Genomic DNA, 19,955 nt, shown 5'->3' on the forward strand with positions numbered 1-19,955 from the left:
GGGTCGCATACAGAAAAATTGAAGAATACACTTTACATGCTAAACTGTAGAAGAAAACGCCTACACCTCAGATTTGTGCCATTTGCATTTAACATTTTACCTTTTAGTTTTTAGTCGTCACCGAAAGAATGAGATCGCGGATACAAGTGGCGGAAATGCGTTTCCTCTGTAGGGTGGCTGGACTGGTAGAGCCGCTGTTCCTTCACATCAAGAGGAGCCAGTTGAGGTGGCTCGGGCATCTAGTCCGGATGCCTCGCCGACTCCTCCCTGGTGAGGTGTTCCGGGCATCACCAGCCGGGAGGAGGCCCCGGGGCAGACCTAGGACACACTGGAGGGATTATGTCTCGCAGCTGGCCTGGGAACGCCTTGGTGTCCTCCCGGTGGAACTGGAAGAGTTGGCTGGGGACTGGGAAGTCTAGACTTCCCTACTGAGACTGCTGCCCCTGCGACCCGGACCCGGATAAGCAGAAGAAAATAGACGGATGGATTTTAACATGTTTTTCCTCATAACATCTTGTAAGCTTTTATATATTGGATTTTTGGCCATAGTCTTCCATCAAAATGTTCTAATGTGGGCCATGTTTAATTACATTTTTGGAACAAGCCGCATGCTGCAATATGCCATATTTTGGACAGCCATTATATTATTAATTTATGAACATTTATTTAACATTCATTTAATTTTTCTACTAATTTGAGGTTATTTGCTTTTGTAATAAAGCAGTGCATTACTTTCATTTATTGTTTCTACTTCTTACTTGCAATAGCGACGTTTACACTCCGCATTGTCCTACAACTTGCCGTGGCAATGCCTGTCATTAGATGGTGCCCCTGAAAAGTGCGAGTGCTATCGTTCCGTTTACTCATACGGCACTCACTTGGCATGCAATTCGTGCCGGGAAATGGTGTTCCCTGCCCCACCATTTGGTCCTGCTTTGTCCCGCGTGATGCCACACTTGAGGAGGCATCCCCCCTCGCTTATGTAATTCCTTTCTTTGCCAAGGACCTACAAGATGTTGAACTCCGGGGAAGAAACTCTCATTTCAGAAAAGTATGTCTATATAATCTCGCAGGTGCAGAAAGGGAATGCGGAATGAGCACTAAGAAGGCATAACCTTAACCAGAAAAAAGGAAATTGCTGATTACGTAAAAGGCATCGCTTTGGGCAACAAAAATTCACAAGAAAGATCCAAGAGGCATCAGAAATTAGTTGACAATTCCACCCCACCCCCCGACATGTTCCAAGAGGTGGTGGAAAATCTGACCCCAATCATGACAATGAAACATGCTTTGACGACCCACATTGCTTAAGAATACTGTAGGTCGCGGTGCGTTCACGGCTCACGTTGCGTTCACAACCAGAAATGTCAAGTATTGAAATTTCAAATTTTTCTTTGCACACTGGCATGCAGCCCCGCACCGTTTACGCATACGTTCCACCTGTTTCTGACAAACGTTCTCATTGGCACGCCATTGGAATGCAAACTGCAGCGACAAAATGCGTGCAAGCGTAAACATGGCTTATGTTTTGCTACGTTGCAGGCTGTCTTTAGTTCTGCCATTTTTCCTCTGCCCTCCTCTCCACCTTTTCTCCCCCCCCATCCACTTGACTTGTAGTTATCTGTCAAATTCCACCCCGACGGCTTCTGTGCCTAAATCAATCAGAGTTGACTCGGTTTCTGCTTATCTGCACCCGCTGTGATTGATTTTCCTCGTTAGGCATAATTTGATGCTCTGTCCCATCTCTTTCAGAGCAAATTAAATTGTAGTGGAGCCCAATGTGCAGGCTGTCGCCTGTGCGCACGAGCATGTGCACAGCATTTGAGAGCGACACAGACCGAGTGAAAGAAAGGTAGATAGGTAGATACGACTAATGGTAAGTGGCAGGTACACTAAATGTTGGGTGTAAAAATGTCTTTTACTGATAACTTTTGACAGACAGCAGTATCAAGTCATCATAGCGGCAGCCACGATACACCCACCTCATCCTTGTCCTCAGCCTGGATAAAGAGGGGCAGTGCAAAGCCCACCTGGGCGAGTTCAGTGATGCGGACGCGGTACTCAGAACTGTTGAACTTTGGGGCATTGTCATTCTTGTCAATGAGCAAAATGGTAAAGGTGGTCCTCACTGTGGCGTCGGATGGACTGCGATCTTCTTTCAGCTCCGTGGCCTTAAGGGAAACCACAAAGGAAACAGCCATTGTGTAGAAATAGATGGAGGGAGACAAGAGACGCAATTCATCACACTAAATGTAATTTCTGATGGAGGCTGTCAGCACACAATCTAGACAGGCATTTACAGCATTTCATTTATCGAATCAAAGAGACACTGACTCATGGGGCTCAAAGTGAGGCCAAAAGAGGAGGCACACACACACACACACACACACACACACACAAAATAGTCCAATTGAGAATGAGAATGGAAGATACGAGGCCTCTGAAATAGGGGGGGAAAAAAAGGAATGAGAGATACAATGGTTGACAGAGGAGTGTCACAAGAGGTGCTGGTGTACAGAAAATTAAGGTAGTCTAGCCTCAATCATCCCAATCTAACTCTGCCCTCTTAAGCTTATCTAACCTTCCTGAAGTTGAAGAATTACTTGTATTACGCTGCTATTCCATAATCAATAGTATAGTGTGTGAGAGAGAGAAAGACAATGGCGGGAGGGAAAAATCTATATCTTATAAATACATTTTTGGGTGACTTTTTTCCAGCACTTTCACTTCTTCTGTTTTTCCTCCTTTATAATTATTGATTTCAATTAAAAAGATGAACAAAGATTGGAATATGTTTGCAAGAATCACTTTTTTATTATACCAGGAAGAAAGAGAGAGGGAGAGAGAGGCCACCCACTCCATCACTATTGCATTCAGATGTGTATGAGGAATAACCGCAAATGCAAGCAAGTGCATTTTCAATACATCATATAGTAAGAACTATTATTGTAAAGCTCAAGTGGAAAGGATTGAACTTAAGGTATCATTGAACTTTACACTTTAACATTGCAATCACTTAAAAAAAACCCCAAAAAACACAACACTTTGATTGTGTATCTTTCCACTTGCAGCACCTCTTTGACATCCATTTCACGTGCCCTCTTGCACTCTGTGAAAACCACTCTGTGCACAATAGTGGCTGAAAAAAATCATGACAAAAAAAAAAAAAAAACAGAGGTTGGAAGTTGAGGAGATAATGGGAGTGTGAGAGTAGGACTGTCATGCTAAAAAGCCAAGCCAGATAGACTTTAGGCTCAGGGACAGGGGGATTGAGAGACAGCATCTACTTCAAAAAGGAGGACAAAGAATAAAGGGAGGGAGCAACAGAAGAGCCCTTCACATGGGCGAGGGCACTAAATCCTATTCCTTTATCTTGTGCTACTCAGTTCCACAAAGCCTCCCTGGACATACTGCAGGCTGTTTACTGCTTGCAAAACTGCAAAAGGGACATTATCAAAAGGATCAAACCACCAATGCCCAACCACATTACGGATGACAATTGTGCAAGAGCACAGCATCAGTCTACACATGCTAGATGAACTGTTGACCTTGAAAAGGAGTTCAGAGAGTACTTTTCATCTTTAATTAAAGTATCGTCACCCAAAAAATGATGAAAAACATGTATCGCAGCATCCATCCATCAATTCATCGCGACTTTATGATCATTTTGACTTTTTGGCATAATTGTGTTCTCCTGCATGTCCTGCAAAAAGTATGCAATGAAAAATGTTTTATAATGCCACTTTTAACGACGAGTACATCTCCATTTGTTGCCAGAACTGTCCTTCAAAACACTTCTGCTTTAGACCACTATCCCATTCGCTTTGGATTTTAGACGAGCGACATCACATGCTAAAGAGGAAAGATCGCCTCACTTTGTTTAAGGATTTGCAACCTTGGATTATTAATGTTTAAGGCTCCGTCTCAAATATCAAATATTTACATCAGATGGCGACACACATTGGCAAATTAACTTTTTTTGGCTATGGACGGTAGGTAGACAGAACGGCACGAGTAACATCTAAATATGTCTATGAAACGTCTTCTTAAGGATGTGCAACGTCTTCATTGAGCCCAGCTTATGGAACATCGGACGCCTGAGAAAGGTCTGCTTAAGTATGAGTAACCAACGGCTGAATTCCATCGATCAACATCCTGTTTGTGTCCTACAAAAGGCCAAGCTCCGCCCATGGCCTCATTACAACGGTTGCAGCTCCTGGATGCTCGACATCACTCGTTTTGAAATTATATTTGGATCATTATTATCTTGGAGTGCTATATTTTGGTCAATTCAAGGTCCTGCACTACTCAAGACGAGTGGGCTGCCTACATGAAATTTGTGAGTACGTACATTTTTATTTTTCCTCAAATCTAATTTTTGGCATGAATTCATTTAATTTTCTTCTTAAACATGTCACGGCTGTGAAAGTATTATTTTTGTTATTCTATTGTTGTCAACATGTTATGTTGCATATGATGCGTTCTTTGGCTGAAGGCGGACCAGCTGTTTTCCGGCTAAAGAGCCATAAGAGTCTAAAAAAACGGTAGGATTCTGCTTGAGAAAGGGTAAAAATGGTAAAGAATAATAATTTTTTTTAAAGTTTGGAACGGTCTATATACTGTACGTCTTTTCCGTTTTTTAAAAAACTACGAAATTTCTAAACAGTGCTTTCCCACTGCAGCTTTAGAGCAGCAAATTGCTCCTGAAAGGAAAACAAAAATGTGACATAAAGTACATTTATTAGATAGTGATGATATACAGGATTATACAAAAGTCGCAGGTCTTGTGTTCTGTTTAAGTTAGGTTTAGTTAGAATTTTCTTTCCCTAGTTTGTCGCCTGTGTCTTCTTACTTTTGTGTTCTACTTGCCATCATTCCTTGTTGTCTCTTGTTGCATAAATCTTGTTTTCCAAGTTCTTCTTGGCATTTTGGACTCCAGCCTTGCTCCTGGCATTTTGGATCTTTTCTTAGTTTTACTTCTTTATGTACTGAGCAAGCTTAGTTAGCCCAATTCAGTCTTTTGCCTGACCTTTGTCAACTCTTTTGCCTTTGTCTTCAACTATTTCCTAGTCCCGTGTATTTCATTTTTTATTAACCGAAAAACACCTTTTATTTTTATGTAAAGTTCATGCAACCAATTCTTCTCCAGGAAAAGTTCTGATACTTTGTTGTAAAAGTCTGATTACCCCCTGGTAAGCTTGGGTACATACTCACTACATGCAACTATATAAAACACTGGCTTTTCATCTCTGTGGAAGAATGGCAGCGACAAGCACCGGCTCACGCACGCCCCCCACTCCTCAGGATGACGCCAGTAAATGCCTCCTGTATGACATTTGTATGAATTTTATTGTCCGATTAGCAAGAATAATAATGTCACACATACATTAAAGACATTACACAGGTTGTAGAAAGTCCCGGTGTATAATAAATGTTCCTCTCTAACATAAGAAACTGACAGGCACCATGAGCCAACTCAGTGTGCAGTGTGACGGTAGTCAGGCAGTAAAAAAATGTGCAAATTCAGCGACTTTTACTGAAGGAAAATGATTGGACTCAGACAGAAGATACATTTAAAACAAAGTTCAATTGACAAATATTGAAGTTATTTGCTTTTTTCCATGACTGATGGGGCTCTGCTTCACCTTCCTTCCCTCATAACCTTATGAGGGGAATCAAAACAGGCATGTAGATCTTCAGTACATTTGCACCCCCACCTTACAATGAGCTCACCTTGACAGTAAGCGTGAATCCTGCTGAGTAAAGCGGGTTTTCTCTGTCCAACTGGCCATTCACTGTCAGGGCACCGCTGATGTAGTCCAGGGCAAAAACACTGTTGGTGTTCCCTAGGTGGATGGAAGATGTGGACGGAGAGCGAGGGAGAAACAGAGATAAGAAAGTCAGAGAGCCAAACGGAACTGGCGTCGTTGTTAATTCAACAGAGCCCATGGGATGCAGCACAGAGCCTTTGGAAGGGGAAGGTGCTGGATGGGCAGTGTGGATTTCTCTTTCATGCAATATGGATGCAACTTCTGCTACTCGGTCTTTCTTCTCTCCACCTTAGGCTGACCCACCACTTCTCACCTGTCCACACAGTATCCCCTTGTTTTATCCCCCACTGTCTGAGCCCCCTTCCCGTGCTGTTCTTTCTTTGCCAGCTTGACTTTATTTACTGCATATGCACCACCTTCACTGTCAGCTCACGTTTACCCGAATCCTTCATGTTTTAGTATGCCGGCAATCTTTTTAGCAGCAAACAGTCTTTTAGCGCTAAGGTCTGCAGAATGATACTTTGACATGATTTTCACCTTCCTTGCTATGTGAAACATTGGTCGATCAGACTTTTTTTCCACCTCACGTTTATCAGACGTTAGAACACATCCAGCAGCTGTTCTACTGGGGCACAGAGAGGTTTCTCACAACAACGAAGTAGGAATAGCATACAAACAAGTCCACCGTACGGGACTGGTATGCTGTAGTCCTTCGGACGCTATTTCAGTGGTATAGTATAGTATGGTATGGTTTATTTGTTTCAATATGCTTAACAAGTTGCATTGAGTATCATCACGTTTACAATTGCACAATTCACTATGAAAAATGAAATTAAAAAAAACAAAACTAATGGTGCCCTAAAACTTTGGCACAGTGCTGCATGGGGTACTGAGTAGAGATAAGGGATAAACATGAAATCTAATCATTTTATCATAATCTATATTTTTTAATGCACAGGTGACCTGTGGCTGTCTTGACAGAGGCAGGCCTTTTTTTAAATATACTACAAGATGAGACAACGTGCCTATTTAATAAATTGCAACTGTATCAGCTTTAGTTTCACTCTCAACAATGAATATAAACTACTCTGAAACTCCACTGAGAACATTATTCTGGAAGGAACGATTGACTACTGCAATTTTACACCCACTTGTTCATATGACACCTTATTAATTACATTGTTAGACTATGCATGCCTATGCCGTGTTGTCATTAAAAAGTCCACGCTTGCCATCTTTTTCATAAACCCCTTCCCTTTCTACGAACACCCGCTTATACGTTTCTCACCTCTTATACGCTTGTGTATGGCACATGTCACATTATCTTCACAGTCTCCGTAACTCTTGTTACAGTTGCATGACCCAGGATCTTACACAACCCCAAAACATACGCACACGCAAACATACGCACCCACACTGTACACTATACTATTCAGAAGCATTGACTGCTGGACCACTTTTATTGTTATTCATTTTGAGAGCCCCAGTGCGTATTTATTGGATTGCTGGAGGGGCCCCCTATGCAATCTGTAGATAGACGCAAGGCACACGTGAATGTTATCAGAAAGATCTTCTCAATAGAAGGCAAACAGTACGGAAGACGGGGCTGAATGAAATGACGCTGAAAGTCATGTCCGGTCTATGGAAGTAATTCACTGATTCACTTGTGAATACAGCAGCACAAACTCCGCAATCTGCTACATTGTGTTTGTGTTAACCTGGATAGTGCTCAAACATGCTCAGCAAAAATTATTCAATGATTCTGAAAAGCAGTATTTGTGAAAAAGTACGTCAGCACAATACAACATACAAAAAAACTTTTGGGCATTCCGTTAAGTTCTCTGTAAATAATGATACAATGAGATCTATGCGTTTTTTTATACACTGATCTTGTACCATGTGGTGTAGTTTAAATACAGTAAACTGCATACTGTTGAGAGATATTTTAATATTTTGGCCATTATTCCACAAATTGACATAGCCAAAGCTTTTGGCGGTGACTCAAGCTGTTTTTAACTTTGTTTCTAAATTGAAAAAAGCCTTCATATCACTGAGAATAGCCGGATTTCAGAAGAACAACTGTCAACATTCTGAAGTCCCATACATTTGAATTCAAATTTTTTTTTTTTTTGGTATTTTGGAAACTCAGAAGCTAACCTATCGTAGTTTCTCAGAAAACAAAATGAGACATTCTTTGTACTCGGACCTCAAATAGAATGATTACAGTAAAAATACTCATTTACACATTTTATATGAATTGAAGTCAATGATGACGTGACTGCGTAGTGTTTAACTTACGCATCTCCAGTATTTACAGTGGGGGAAAATAATGATTTGATCCCCTTTCAACCAGCGAATATGTAGGGGTGTATAACAGTAGTTTAATGGAGGCTGGTTTAGAAGCACTCACTACTCTTTGAACGTACAGGCAACAACTCTGAAATGATAGAGTTTGGTTCACTTTCAGACAAAAAGTGCTGCCTCCTGCTTTTGTGTTCTTTTCAATGTGGTGTTTTTCCATTTTTGTTGTGCACCCTTTCCAAAAGGGTTGCTGTGTTTTTTCTAAAATGTCTTCAGTTTTTTTGTTGTTGTTGTTTATGGCTCCAACACACCCACATTTAACATGAAACGCCAAGAAGGAAGCAACGGTTGACACAATAATGAACGAAAACAGCAGACACATTTAAAGAGTAACGGAACGAAAGACTGTCAAGGATGGCCATCTGGGGTCGCCACACAGCAACGTCAGACAAGCCAGTTGTTTCCGTATATGAAAGTTCTCAAAGATCTCAAAGCATTTCAAAACATATACAGACCAATTGCTAAGACAGCATCTCATCAAACAGCCTTCAGAAATGAAGCTTTTTCCATGACTACAAATTCAATTGCTTCAACTTTCATCCACGTCGCCTTCCTACAAATCGACCTGTACTTTGCCGTTATTTTTAATACATGATCAAATTGATCAGCTCTAATTTGAGGGATTATCTTCATAGTAATAGCAGAGATCTAGACTGTGAAGAAAAACGTCCAAAGTGCACAACAGCTAAGGTTAACAGATTGACCCATGTCTGTGTTCCCAAGTCCCCACTCGCTGCTCAATTATTGCCCTGTAAGTCTGGAGTAGAGAGCAGGTAAGCTATAGAAGAAAGAGCATAGGGCAAGCGTGGGGCCAAAACAAGATAGTTATCAAAGCACTCAGCTAATTAACCTGGATTGAGGCCAACAGGTGTACAGAGGACGGGGCAAAGGGATAAATATGACAGATCATTATGTCAGGCTGTTCTAAATTGTATGGAAAAATGAAGCCATTTTCTTCCATTAAGGTAATATATTGCTTATTACGCAGGTATTTTGACACAATCATGGATATGCATCTATTGGTTAATAGATATTAATTGCTTTTGTTTAATAGTGTCAATGACAGGACTATTCAGTTTAAATTGCAGGTTACGTGCAATCGTACTGATGGTCTTGGAATTTGCAGTTGTGCAGGAATGGCTCCAAAAGACTAGTGTAAATCTACAAGTCTTCACTGAGTTCCGTGGACTTTTTCATTGTTCGATCCAACATTGGTCGATCAAGAAAGTGCCGTCAAACCAATTATTTTTATGCTAGTAAAGCCAAAACCCACCTCTGAGGTCAATCATGTTCACTAAAGAGAAGTTAATAGGTCTGGCCTTGTCCAGTTCACATACATTCTGGAACCAGTAGCAGCACCACTTACAAATGATTGAGGTGAATGTCGTAGGGGTGTTACAAGATCTCCCGAGATTAAAACGTGGCAAGATTTTTTGTACAGAAACCAAATGTCTAATGGGCACTTGACCTGAGACAATAATAAATTAATTAAATCACACAATAAATAAAAATGAACTCAATAATATTGCTGGCCTCAGTACGTATGCGTGTGTTTTCCTTGTCTCTCGCATTCAAACAGGCAGGAAGAGAGTTCACTGTGTGCATTGGTTTCAGCGCCTTGGCATGTTTGTTCCAATGAGCAACTGCATGAACAAAGTGAGCACCTTTGTCTCTCCCTTGGTGGGTGGAGGTGGGGCTGATGGCATACACACATAGTGCAGTAGAAATTAGTAGTAGTAGAAATTAAATTAGTAGATTGGAAAATATTGTTATATATTTCTTATATTGGGCCGTACGGTGGTCTAGTGGTTAGCATGTTGGCCAACACAATAACAGTCTGGAGATCGGGAAGACCTGGGTTCGATTCTCCCTTGGGGGTTTCTGTGTGGAGTTTGCATGTTCTCCCCGTGCGTGCGTGGGTTTTCTCCGGGTACTCCGGTTTCCTCCCACATTCCAAAAACATGCATGTTACGTTAATTGGCGACTCTAAATTGTCCATAGGTATGAAATTGAGTGTGAATGATTTGCTATATGTGCCCTCCGATTGGCTGGCGCCCAGTCCAGGGTGTACCCCGCCTGTCGCCCGAAGTCAGCTGGGATAGGCTCCAGCATGCCCCGCGACCCTAAAGAGGAGAAGCGGTATAGAAAATGGATGGATGGATGGATTTCTTATATTTTTTCATTTTACTTTACTTTACTTCATTTTACATCATTTTACATCTCTTCTCGTTCCTGTACACCCAATCGCGTGTATCGTCTCGTCACTCCCCGATAATGTAGTGTATGTATAATTGCAGCTTGTGTAGACAGAGAAAATCCAGACTAAATTCGTTGTGCACACAATTCTTGGTTTTAAAGCCCACGGAAGATGAAAACCCAAACCAACAAGTCAACAGGTTTTATTATTATTAGTAATAAAACATTAGGAACTAGCTGTCTATGATGCTGAACAGGGTAATCAGTGCTCTGACCACAAGACGATGACTGTATTTTCTCTTTTTGAACCAGCAACTGATTTTTTTCCAAGTGTCGATTTCAAGTGCATCATCACTATTTATTTAGCCTTCAGCAATCATAGACGAGAACTGCTCTATACGGTTAATGCCAATGTGTGCACATGGCATAAGAGCAGCTCCAGTTGTGCATGCAACTCCTGTAGTATCATCACTTTTGACCACTCTGCCCTCTCGGAAAGGGTAGAAAAGATAGTCATGCTAGGGAGAGGGAGACTGCCTGGGGCATCAGACAGATGAAGTGACCCAACTGCATTCACAAGCTCCATAAGCCATTTAATGTCGAGGCTCCTCAGCCCTCTACAGAGACGTCTGTTTTAATAACCTTCATTGCTAAGATTGTTCCCATGGCAACGCCTATAGTGGCAAAAGTTGTGTGGCTGTATGGTGTAGTATGGACCGATGGGAATAGGAAAATTTGTGTCGCTCCGATAAAGTGCATTAAATGGATCTGAACCGAGTGTGTCACCTTTGTGTTTGTGGTGAGAGAAGCTGTAGGCGCGAATTGGTAGCCACGTATCCGTCAGTCTACCCTCGGGCAGCTGTGACTACAGATGTAGCTTATAGGGGTGTCACGAGACAAGACGATACACAAGATTGGGTCTACGGGAATGAGACTGGACGAGATTTAAACATTACTTTTAAGAAAAGTACAATGACAAAATATAAAAAAAAAAAAATGGCAATATATTACAATCTACTAATGTAATTTCTACTACGTTACCTTGAATTGATGCTCATGAGGCTACACTCTTCTGCACTGTGTGTATGCTACCGGCCCCGCTTCCTCCCACCAAGACAAAGAGACAACACACGCCAAGGTGTTGAAACCAACACACAGAGTTAACCGTCTTCCTGCCTGTTTGGAGGCGAGAAGCGAGGAAAACCGTCACGCATGCACATGGTAATATATTGAGGCCGGCAAAATGATCAGAGTTCATTGTCATTTATTTATTTATTCCCAGTTCTAGTGCCCACAAGACAGTTTTGTTTGTGGATGAGAAATCTTGTCACGTTTTAATCTTGCAAGACCTGCCACCAGTTTACCACCACCAGTGTGTGACTGAGGGGTGAGTTCACTGTGAGGCGCTTTGGGTACCCTGAAAGGTGTTATATAAATCTAATCCATTATTATTATTTTTGTTGCCAGGTTACCTCCATGACTGCAAACAACATTCAGAAAAAGGGTTAAAGAAGGAGTCAATTTGTGTTTTTCAATTTATGTGCACCCTTTAGGGCTAATTACTGTAGCTATTATATGTTTTAATATAATAGTGTGTGGAAGATTTGTATTATTACTGTTGTCAAGACAACTATTCCGTACTGTAACACTAAAAAGAGTTAACAGTTAAAATAAATAGATGGAAATCTTTATATTTTCTATATATTTAATTATATTTGTAATCTCACCAAAGACAATAAAGTGATAACTACTTTTCTATTTTTGTTAACCGTGTTGATAATGGCAGGTATCGTGCGGTGGTGGGGTAATATAGAACAGAAAACTCAGTGTGTTGCTAAACTGGTCAGCGTTAGTGACTCGACTGGACTACCTATCGCTGTGACCACCTACAACTACACTGCAAGTGTGCACTAAAAAAAGCAGATACATTTCACGTTTGTCAACATGATCTGAATGTGCATAAAAAGGAGTCAACATTTAGGTGCCACAGAACAGCCTTTAACATTGGCTCTACTAGTTTTTTGACCGAGCTCAAGAGGCAGGCTAAAACAACACAGTGACTCAGACGGATCACTGAGAAAAAACTATAATCATATTCTAATTGCTGATAGAGAATGTTCACCAGTGATCTGGCAAAACACTGCGATTAAAACACCCAAGGGGTGAAAATTGCCACACACACACAAACACACACACACACACACAAAACACCCTGATTCAAATTACTTTTGCATTTCATATTCATACTTTGAGGCAGTATTTATATATTTCTACTGTGTGTTTAAATGTGTTCCCTATCAGATAGACAATGGCATGTCAAGGTTGTGTTGCTATTTTATGTAAGGAGTGTAAAACTGTTAAAACTGTTGTAGGCTGAAAACTGATTTACTGATTGATTTTATTAATTAAATGACATATACAAGCAGATTTTATCATTACTGTTTGCAATGATGTTTATTGATTGAATTATTAACCGAGTGCCTTAATATGAGTACAGTATAAATGTTTTATGATTAACTGAGTGAGGGATTACAAGTACTGTAGCTTATAGAAATAATGCTTTGTTAAACAATTAGCTGAGTAGACAACTGTTTAAGTATGGTGTACACTCAGTGAAGGCCAGCCGGGACCAGCAGCCAGATATGACGACAAAAGCATAGTCAAAATAAACCTTGAGACAGACTGGGAAGTATGTGCTGTTTGTGCAAGAAAAGTGTCAACAAGTCGGCGAAAGCTCCGACTGTCACCTGTTGGCGTCACACAAGCTTCGTCAAAGAATCCGGGAGACTATTATCTTGGTGCCAATGGTCTGAGGAAAACAATTATAAAAAGGCAGAGGGGACTAGCGATCGGGGCCGCCTCTCTCTCCTTCTGGTCAGGAAGCCACAGGAAGACATTAGGAGCGACAGCTGGCCCGGATAGCCGAAGAATGTCAAATTATTCTGTCTGACTTATTTTTCAATACATTTTTGTAAATCTAACACCAGTGTGCAAGTCTTCTTTCCTTCTCATAACTGGAGATTAACGAACACGTACGGGGGAGGTGAAATTGGCTTAATTAAGTTTTGATCTGATGGTATTCCATTTAAGGTTTAATAAGTTGTTGTAGCGGCTGTAATGTATGATGGCCAAGAAGAGCAAAACATTAAACAGCAAAACAAATTAAAGCTACCCACATCGGAAGGGAGAATGTAACAAATCCCAGATTTACAGGAAGTGAAAATGTTTTGACCAATCCAATACGAAGATTTGGCACATTCCCTTTCCATTTGGTCTGTGGCTGGGAAGTGCAAAACATTTTAACAAGCCATGAAACGCTAACATTTCAGAAAACAAATTAACATTTCAAAAACAAATTACCTAAAGGTGAAACAAATTAGCATTTCTGGAAGCATATAAACAAAAGGTAAAACAAATACAGTAAGCATTGCAGTTTTATTTATTTATGTGATAGGTATAATATGTACGCTATTTACAGTAATCATGCGCAAATTAAAACTGAAGGAACATCCAAGCCGGTGTCCTTGTGTTTATTTAGAAGAGTTCATAAAACAAGAGCACATACTGTGTATTACATTTACAACGCCTGGTCTGTTGCAAGAAAATAAAACGGGAAAGTAACATACTGTGTAAAACTGGGGGAGGGGAGTCTGCAACAGCCGTATTTTAACCCCTGATGTTTAGGTAAGCTGCGTGACCCCATGATGCAGAAGCAGGGCACAAACACAGGGAAGAAGTATTTCATGTATCACATGCAGAGATACAGTATATTTGTAAAAGGTAAATAAAGTGCACAATAGTGCTTACTTGCTGTTAAAGAGAAGCGTTGCCAGACACAGCTCATTAGCATTCAAGTTACAGACACATAAAACAGTGTTCCCAGTAGGGCTTAATAAAAACACTTTTAAAACTGTCTACATTCCAGCATCAAATCTAGATTTTGGGCAACGCGCTTTAAATATACGATTGTGGGACCTCGGAGACTTATTTAAAATTGCTGAAAAATATGGAACCTTTTCCTTTTTAACTTTGACCATCTCCTCATCAGTATGCATTGAATATTCTCAACAATACCAAAGAATTTTAATAATCTTGAGAGCAGATTCCGGGAAGAACATTTCAATTCTGATATCATAAACAAGTAAACGCTTATTCAAAGAGAACAGCTTCCTAATTGAAATGATTCCCATCTCATTTAAAACTGAAAATAGGTCACCGGAAAGCGCAAACTCTAGGAACGCAAACCAAGGCGCCTATTTAATTGCAAAAATAGAAAACACATACCGTATGTTCTACTATCGGAGACTCTGACAATACATTTGGATGTGATCTCAAAAGGTCAGTCGTACAAGCGGATGACAATAACTTTCTCTGTGCAAATGAAAATTTGAGGAAAGCTAAGCAGTACTTCCGAAGTATAATTACCATGACTAAGGCAGTGACAAATGCTTTCTCTAGTTTATGACAACACCACGGGGGAGCTAGAACATTTTAGTAATGTGATATGGCATGTAGCCAAAGCTCTGTATCTTGAGGCGAAGATTTTGTTGCTTTGCGGAATGTACACAAATTAGTGTCACTTTTAAGGATTACACCTGCAGGCAAATCACGCTGATGATACGGGCTGAGCTATTGTTTTACATACGTCTAATTCCTAATAGCCTCAGTGTATTACTGCTACCCATGAGTCTATACATGGAATGTGTATGTGAATGGAGAGATAATGAGTGTTTTCCATTGGATGACAATCTGAAATTCATCCATCCATCTATTTTCAATGCCGCTTATCCTCACTAGGGTCACATGTATGCTGGAGCCTATCCCAGCTGACTTGGGCGAGAGGCGGGGTACACCCTGGACTGGTCGCCAGCCAATCGCAGGGCACATATAGACAAACAAACATTCACGCTCACACTCAAACAGCTTTTCTATGCTGTAACTTTGAAATTATTCCATTATAAATGAGGAATACTACTTCGTGGAAATTCACTTATTACGGTCGGGTTTGTCTAATTAACCGCGATGAACAAGAGATTAACTGTATGCTTATTTTTTGATTTATCATGCATGAATTTCGGGCCACACGGTGGTCAAGTGGTTAGCATGTTGGCCACCCAGTCAGGAGATCGTCAAGATCTGGGTTCGGCATCTCTGTGTGGCGTCTGCATGTTCCCCCCGTGCGTGCGTGCGTTTTCTCCGGGTACTCCGGTTTCCTCCCACATTCCCAAAACATGCATGTTAGGATTGGCTGGCGACCAGCCACCTGGGATAGGCTCCAACATACCCCCGCGACCCTATTGAGGAGAAACAGCATAGAAAATGGATGTTATGTTATCATTCTGCCTCACCTGCCTCCCCTGACCGCCCGTCCCTGCTTCTGTGACAGTGTCAATCATAACAGTATTAGAACCTTTGTAAGGGCAGAAGCTGTATTGGGTTGTATTACTGATCCGATTAGTGCAGGTGGACCAAATTTTACAAGTGTGTATTATTTTATTTTATTTTTTTTTACTGTAACACAAAAAAAATCAAATTACTGAAAAATTCCTGCAGGAATGTTGCCACAGCCCAGTGAGAGTTGAACTTCGATGAGGAGCACACCCTCTCTACTCTAAACTCAACTAGGTTTAAAGGATTGTGTGGTGGTCAGTGTCCCGTAGACTATCGCTCTTCTCTGAGAGATTACACCGCAACAAGCTGTGGAGGGCCTCAGAGCATCTAATTGAAAACTAGAGCACTCCCAGCACACAACAGTCACAAAAAGAACTCCCTTCAGAATAACAGGTATTACCCTTGTCCATATTACAGCAGGCCTGCTGATATAGGCTAGGTCATAGCAGAATGGAGTCAGAGCATCAGGGTGTAGCAGTGCTGACAGACAGAGATATAGATGTATGGAAAGAGAGCATGGGGCGATAGCGGTGTTTATTGTTTATTGAGTCTCTTGCTGCTGGGGTACCATTTTAAAGCACATTTTGTGGTCCAAATAAATGCATTCTTAGGTTCTGGCAAACCTTGTCTTTACTCTCATCAGTAAAGAATGGTGAGGTGAACCTGTATCACCTGTATATTATGAAAAAAGTTCAGAAATCTATAAACCTCGGTTATTGTCATTAATCCATTCCACAAGGTCAGACGAAAACCAGAAAAAAAAATTGTTTTGCCATAAGATATCATGTAAGTCCAATGAATCCGTTCCGGGCGCCCAAAAATATAAACAACATTTTTACCTTGTAACTTTATCGAAGACTAAAACACAGAGCTTAGTGGATTTAATGAGTGGCTGGTTAGAAATGTATACTTGCTCACTTGAACTTTATTGCATACTTCAGCAGCGGGTACAATCTTGTGTCTCCGTTAAACCATTCCCCCTGCAACCTGTGTTAACCAAGGAACCCTTAGAATGTGGATTTCTCTTGGAGATCAATAAAGTATCTATCTATCTTACGTTACAATCCTATTTTAACAACCGCTACATTCATACTTTGTTCCAAGTTCTTTCTTGAATTCAATTGTGTTTCTCACCTTCTATGTCAAGGTTGTGGCCATAATCAATAATAAAAAAAACAACACAGATTACTTTAACAATCAGAAATATGCAGTGTGCTTGAACGTCTCATCAGTGCAGTGCTTAAAATGAGGAAGAAAGGAGACATGTTTATCGTTCTGTGTGTGTTCAATGAACAAATAAACCACACACACACGCACAATAAAGATGATTCAAAGGATTTCCTGGTCGTGTACTCTATCCATTCCATTCTTCACCGAGACTGAAACACCAACGGGTGGATACTTTGTTTGGGCACTCAACTAGTTTGTTCGGCGCACAGTTTGGTTGTACGATAACCGAGCCAATGTACGAAAACTGAGACATTTCTAGTACTGATTTTCGCCTCAAGACGAGGCTCTCTTTGGACGGGATGTTTATCGTACATTGCAACATTTTTTTGGAATGACATAAAAACCAAGTTATCATGTTCTATCTAGCTTAACAATTAAAATGCCTGGCTAATTCCAAGACAAACCACCTTGAGGTCAGCATTTGCTGTAATTCCCCAATCCAAAAGACAGAATTGTCTAAAGAGAGGGAAAAAAAGAGGAGAGATGGAAAAAGGCTTAAGATGGGATTAGTTGTGCTTGCGTGTGACAAAAGGGATGGAAACACACAAAGATGAACAAGAGGCTGATATAAAAGGCTTCAGGGATGTCCTTTCATTTACAGAGACGCCAGGCTGATTTTTCCTCTGCTTGTTCTTATACTATCATTACAGCGCAGTGGAGAGGCTACACAAACTTTACACAATAGATTAACGCTTATCCTGGTAGACAGCAAAGCTTCATGTTGTAACTTGTTGTAATATAAGTCACTCGAGAACCGAGACAGATTTTTATTGAGCATTTTTTAAAATATTCTTCCGGCAAAGAGGATATGATTTCATCGATTTATTTGATTTATTGTGTTCTTTCTCCAGTTTTGCCATAACCAGCAGTTTTTTTTTGTTAATGACGGGTAGATAGTCTTCTAAGAATATTCCCATTATATTTTGGTGCCAATCCACAGATTCACAGTAATAAAAATCAATTTTCTGACTTACGTTTAGCATAGGTAATCCCATTTACTGTAACATATTCAGCCATGTTCTATTCTTTATGTATTCTTCTTGTCAAATGTTTGTCCTTCCGTGCTGTACTTTGTACATTGGTACATTTTAAAGACAGACAAATCAACCCATGCACAATATGTCCGTGTGCAAAGAAGAAAGTGGAGATGGTGCCAGGATAAGGCCAAACCGAGCTTTGGTGTGTCAGTCCCTTGGCTTGTTGATGTCAGGGAGACGGACCAAGGCTGTCTGCATGCTTGCTTGCTTGCATTTGGGGGCTGCTTGATGTTATGGAATTGTTTCTATTGGAGAAAATAATGCTTAGATTTCAAAGGTTGTTATCATGGCTAGAAAGAAATGAGAGGTTCTATTTAAATGGCTGTTACGGGAACATTTCTTTTTATGGTGCGTCACTGTTAAATGATCCCTGATGCCTAATGTACAAATTCTGTCACCCTCCTAGCAAAGTTGTTGAGTATTTGGACAGACTTTACAGTGATATCATTAAAATAAGTTGTGGCAGAAATAATTATAGGTGATCCTTGGTTTATGGCATTTCTTCTCTCTTGTTGAGAAGAATTGTATTACATTTTAGGGTAGCAGGTTATTGTTTGCTTTTTGCATAATTTTAGCTGTTTAAAAGTTTACCAGATCAGCAAATTGTAATAATCCTGATTTTAGCAATAAAAGGTTTGTGTGCTCTCTATAACCGCAGTTATGGATTATCCTACCCGATCTTTTTTGTAGCACAGTCAGTGAGTGAAGTGTACTTTTATAGTTATTTCGCCATATATCCACACAATAAGTTACATATGGTAAAACCAAAGAACAATAGAGGGTATGCGGTGATTTTTGGTCCAGAACAAATTTTTCTTTATTCAGTATTGAAGTATTTCTTGCCACTTTATGTTGTATATACTTAAAGTGGGATTTCCATCTTACAGACATAGAAAAAATGATTAGACCACCCTTGTTTCCTCAGTTTCTTGTTCATTTTCATGCCTGATACACCTAAAGGTACCTTTGTTTGGACAAATATAACAAAAATAGCTCATAAGAGTTAAATTGTTTGGCAGTACAATGCTATAGCTATTCATGTAAGAACTTAAGTGATTTTGGTTATCATCAAGAAAACCATGAAAACTGTTCAATATTAGCTCTTAAATTAAACTCTTATGAGCTATATTTGTTATCACAGTATTTGTCCAAAGAAATGTACCTGTAGTTGTGCCAGGCATTCAAATTGAGCAATAAACTCAAGAAACAAGAGTGGTCTAATCATTTTTCCAATGACTGTATTTTGTCGTCTATTTAAACACTGTGAAATTTATTTTCGCTCATCCTGTCAATGTCTATGCCGTCTATTTGTATTTGTGTCCTTTCTGCTATTACCAAATAGCGTGATTTTAGTTTTACACGTTTCATGGATAATCCGTTTTTATCAAACCATCTTGTTAGTACAGTCGTTTCATCTGTAGCTTTTTTTTATGAGCTCTTGTGTGCTTCCTCCAGAACAAAATGCAGGACTACCATTTAGGTATAGGGTGAACAGGTTTGGTCCCAGTATTGACCTCTGGGGTACGCCGCAAGATATATTTAAGCAAGCAGATGTTTATTCTCCTCGTTTTACATATTGCATCCTGTTTGCCAAGTAGCTTATTACCGAGTTCAAAACAGACCCACTGATTCCATACCGTTCAAGTTTATTAATTAAGATATTGTGATTAATTGTATCAAATGCTTTTGTTAAATCCATAAATAGTGCAGCTGCGCACTCGCTGCGCATTGATAATTTCCTCGGTTACTTCGATGAGTGCCATGGAAGTTTAAATGTTAGCTCTGTATCCATAATGGCTGTCGACGAGTAATTTATTCTTATTTACAAATTTGTCCAACCTGTTGTTGAATAGCTATTCAGTGATGTTAGAAAATTGTGGCAATAAAGAAACTGGTCGGTAGTTTCTAAATTGGTGCTTGTCTCCAGTTTTGAAAATTGGTACTACTTTAGCCATTTTCATTTTATTTA

The 19,955-nt window shown here is 40.2% G+C and overlaps 1 protein-coding gene across 1 annotated transcript in view; it reads right to left on the bottom strand.

Moving 5' to 3' along the window:
• cdh23 (cadherin-related 23) overlaps positions 1 to 19,955 on the bottom strand; it is a 204,952-nt gene that overhangs the window by 84,742 nt on the left and 100,255 nt on the right. The window contains exons 10-11 of the mRNA XM_054798231.1: positions 5,734 to 5,846; positions 1,983 to 2,171 (exon numbers count right to left, since the gene is read on the bottom strand). Coding sequence (XP_054654206.1) covers positions 1,983 to 2,171; positions 5,734 to 5,846 — 302 coding nt within the window. The remainder of the gene's footprint in view (positions 1 to 1,982; positions 2,172 to 5,733; positions 5,847 to 19,955) is intronic.

Source organism: Dunckerocampus dactyliophorus, chromosome 14 (assembly GCF_027744805.1).
Source record: "Dunckerocampus dactyliophorus isolate RoL2022-P2 chromosome 14, RoL_Ddac_1.1, whole genome shotgun sequence".
NCBI classification, from domain to species: domain Eukaryota; kingdom Metazoa; phylum Chordata; class Actinopteri; order Syngnathiformes; family Syngnathidae; genus Dunckerocampus; species Dunckerocampus dactyliophorus.